Source organism: Oncorhynchus gorbuscha, linkage group LG03 (genome assembly GCF_021184085.1).
Source record: "Oncorhynchus gorbuscha isolate QuinsamMale2020 ecotype Even-year linkage group LG03, OgorEven_v1.0, whole genome shotgun sequence".
NCBI classification, from domain to species: Eukaryota; Metazoa; Chordata; class Actinopteri; order Salmoniformes; family Salmonidae; genus Oncorhynchus; species Oncorhynchus gorbuscha.
The window spans coordinates 53,730,735-53,734,534 of record NC_060175.1 but is presented as its reverse complement, the minus strand read 5'-3'; the positions used below and the strand labels follow the sequence as shown (position 1 = coordinate 53,734,534).

Below are 3,800 nucleotides of genomic sequence, written 5' to 3'. Positions count from 1 at the left end.
ATGGGTAACCTGGAAGGAAAGGCAAATCAAAGTAAAGTAACATATTCAGGTAATAAATGGTCTGATCCCGACGGTCACTCTGACAGAGCTAGAGAGCTCCTCTGTAGAGATGATAGAGCCATCAAGGCAGACGTCAAGACAGTGTCCAGATGGAAGCCACTCCTCAGTAAAAGGCACATGACAGCCCGCTTGGAATTTGCCAGAAGTCACCTAAAGGACTGACTATGAGAAACAAGATTATCTGGTCTGATGAAACCAAGATTTAACTCTTTGGCCAAGCGTTATGTCTGGAGGAAACCAGGCACCTTCCCTACAGTGCAGCATGGTGGTGGCAGCATCATGCTATGGGGATATTTTTCAGCTGCAGGGATTTGGATTCTAGTCAGGATTGAGGGAAAGATGAAGGGAGCAAAATACAGAGAGATCCTTGATGAAAACCTTCTCCAGAGCGCTCAGGACATCAGACTGGGGCGAAAGTTAACCTTCCAACAGGACAACAACCCTAAGCACACAGCTGACTGCTTTGAATAATCTAATTTATAAAATATATTTTGATTTGTTTAACACTTTTTTGGATACTACATGATTCCATATGTGTTATTTCATACATTTGATGTCTTCACTTTTATTCCACAATGTTGAAAATAGAAAAGTAAAGAAAAACCTTTGAATGAGTTGGTGTGTCCAAACTTTTGACTGGTACTGTGTATATATACAGGCCTCAACTACTACCCTGAGAGCACTTCATTCAGCATATCATGAGGCCCTCAGGTTCATTACCAATCAAAAACGTCTAACATGTCATTGTGATCTCTACTGCGCCGTTGGCAGGTCGTCATTGACCTTGCGTAGTCTTAAACACAGGTATACACTGATTTAAAAGTCCATATTGGGTATAATGTCACTATCTCTGTTCTTTTTTAATCAGGTCAGCAAATAAATATAGATTACGGTCCTATTCTCATTTGCTTTCTTGCAGTACCAAGAATTAGAACAGATCATGGTCTAAATAGTTTTAGTTACTCATCTCCGTTGTCCTGGAATTATCTCCTGAACATTTTAAAATTAGATGATCTAGTCACGTTGGTGGAGTTTAAACACTTGGTCGATGTAAATATCATAAAATGTAATTGTCGTTAGGACAGATGTTTTTTAGTTATGACATTTGTGTTTTTTTATGTAATATGTAATTGTGTTACTGTATGTGTGTTTAATGTTTTGTTAAATGTTGTAAGATGTTTTGCCTGAAACTTTGTCCCCCCTGTAGCTGTTGGACCAGGTCTCTCTTGAAAAATAGATTGTTATCTTAATGTGAAAAAAAACTGTAAAAAATAAAGGTTAAATAAAAAAAGCTAAATGTTGGGATTCTTTAGAAAGAGTAAAAACAGTATTAATTGTGCAAAAAAATAAGAAAGCTATATAAAATAATACTTAGTATTGATGAAAGACTGCACAAATACACGAAATAGCAACAAACAAGATTACAAGAGACAAGGAAATTAAAGCAGGCTAACTGCAAAACAAATTGTAGAAGTAGCATTTGGTCATTCAGGACTAGCTGACATGCTACCCTGAAGTCAAAACAATCCTGCAAGCAGATGTAAGATATCACACAGTGGAGATGCTCGCCATGGACAGCAGAATCTGGCTGGCATTGTCCTTGGTTTCAGCCTGCAGGATGAGCTGGCTTCCACTCTCCTCTTTTGACAGTGGGAAGCCATGTATATCTGGAGAAGTGATGGAAATACTTGTTGCAGGGCAGTTCACTGAAGGCTGTTTTTAAAACATCAGTACTTGAACTTCACTGTAATTCATTTGAGAATAAACTGTAGCCTAAGCTATGTGTTCCAAGGTATTCCAAATAGACCGGCTATCATCGACTTAACCAACTCTGTGGTACTCACTAGCGTTAGGCTTGTGCCTGATTCTCCTGATGCAGGCATAAGTGAGGAACACCAAGAGGACGACACCAAAGAAGAAGAAGCCAATGGCCAGAATGTAATGCCCGTCCTCTTTGTTTCCTTGCTCTGATAAACAAAGAAATGATTACAACCCAAATACATGTCTAATACCTATGAATTGCTTGACTGTAATTGCCAACATACCATGTATACCACATTTTGAGTTATGGGTCTTGTTCCCAGGGAAGATCACAATAAATCCATGTGTATCACACCTGTTGGTGACAAGGTATTACAAGTTATTTAGGAGCATCTAAAAACATTTCACACGATAGAGGAACTGATATTTGGCTATTTTTCAAAACTGTGTTCTTACTGTGTCAATGGTTTGCAGTGACCCTGTTCGGTGTCAGAGTATGTGTTATTAGGACATGGGACACATTTCCAAGTGTATTCCCTGGAACCTGCCATTGGAAAACATACTTTAAGTTAGCAGTAGTAAGGACATGGCTGTTGATCCTTTCTCTACATTTGTAAATATTCAGTGACAAGTAGTGAGGAAGGAAAATGAATGAATGTCTTACCTGTTCTCTTCAGTTCCTCTCCCTTGTGGCATTTCTTTTCCTTTTCACAATTTGAGCAGACATGGTCTGAGCACAGGAAACCAGAGCCACACAAACAGTTTGCGTTTGCGGTTGAGGTGCATGCTCTTGCATAGACTGCCCAGAAGAGCAAAGAGAGAAAGAAGACAACAATGACATGAGAAGTGTGAGCCCCAGAAGCCCCAGAAGCTACCACTTTCCTGACATTCTTTCTTTCCTGCAGTATCATGACTTGTTTTGACCATTTGAGGGTCCATCAACAATCAAAGTATAGGACGCTAATATTTTTCAGAGCTAGATTTTGTTTATGTCACCTCTCATCTTAACCCTTACCCTGTTGGCATTTGAGGCATGGTTGACAGTTCTCTACACGGTCACTGAACTCAGAGTAGGAGTCCGCTGGGCAGTCACCACAGTCGGTTTTGGCATGAGTGGTGCAGTGCTTCTTCAAAAATGTGCCTATGAACCAAGACAGGATTGTACATCATAATCACTACCACTCACAGAATCAATCATTCAATATTTCTTTATATGTCTTATACATCAAGCAATCACCACACAGGGTCCAACTAACATTTGCATACATAATGTTTCCTAATAATTATGATAAAAACAATTTTTTTAAGGATTTCAATTGGTAATAATTTGATATCAAATGTTCAGGTGTTTAAACCCATGGTCAGTAGTCTACTGAATTGTCATTAAAGGCTAAAAACAAACCTGGTGGACAAAGTTCACAACATCTGCCATCTTTTTCATACATATCATTGCATCGTAGATCCGCTGCTAAACCCATAGTCCAAAAACACCATATGACTGTCATCTGTATGTATTGAGTGTCCATAATGTTAAGCATCCTCACCTTTCAACCGTGGGGGTTTTATTTGCTGTGCACAGTGACGTTGCACAGTGGCGTCAGGTATCTCTCTCTCTCTCTCTCTCTCTCTCTCTCTCTCTCTCTCTCTCTCTCTCTCTCTCTCTCTCTCTCTCTCTCTCTCTCTCTCTCTCTCTCTCGGTTTGCCAGTGTGGTGAGCTTTTCTGTGAAAAGGTACAGTGAAAGCAGACTCTGCTGACACACGCATGACTAGGGCTGTGGCGGTCATTACATTTTGTTAGCTGGTGATTGTCAAGCAAAAAAATGCCGGTCTCAAGGTAAAACTTGAGCACATTTGTGACCGACCCCTCAAATCGGTCTTATGTAGCAAAATTTGAGATTGTTTTTTTGTACATTGGATTAAAGTAGAGACTACAACATGGTATATCATACACTACAGTTGAGGAACAATGGGACAGTTAT

At 39.7% G+C, this 3,800-nt stretch overlaps 1 protein-coding gene across 1 annotated transcript; it reads right to left on the bottom strand.

Moving 5' to 3' along the window:
- Positions 1-592: 592 nt before the first annotated feature.
- Positions 593-3,351, bottom strand: tnfrsf18 (tumor necrosis factor receptor superfamily, member 18). The gene is made up of 7 exons (XM_046336247.1): positions 3,224-3,351; positions 2,837-2,962; positions 2,486-2,620; positions 2,278-2,365; positions 2,106-2,176; positions 1,905-2,027; positions 593-1,727 (listed from the first exon to the last, which is right to left on the bottom strand). Exons 1-7 carry the CDS (start codon positions 3,345-3,347, stop codon positions 1,609-1,611), a joined length of 786 nt encoding a protein of 261 aa, XP_046192203.1. The 5' UTR covers positions 3,348-3,351; the 3' UTR covers positions 593-1,608.
- Between the last annotated feature and the right edge of the window lie 449 nt (positions 3,352-3,800).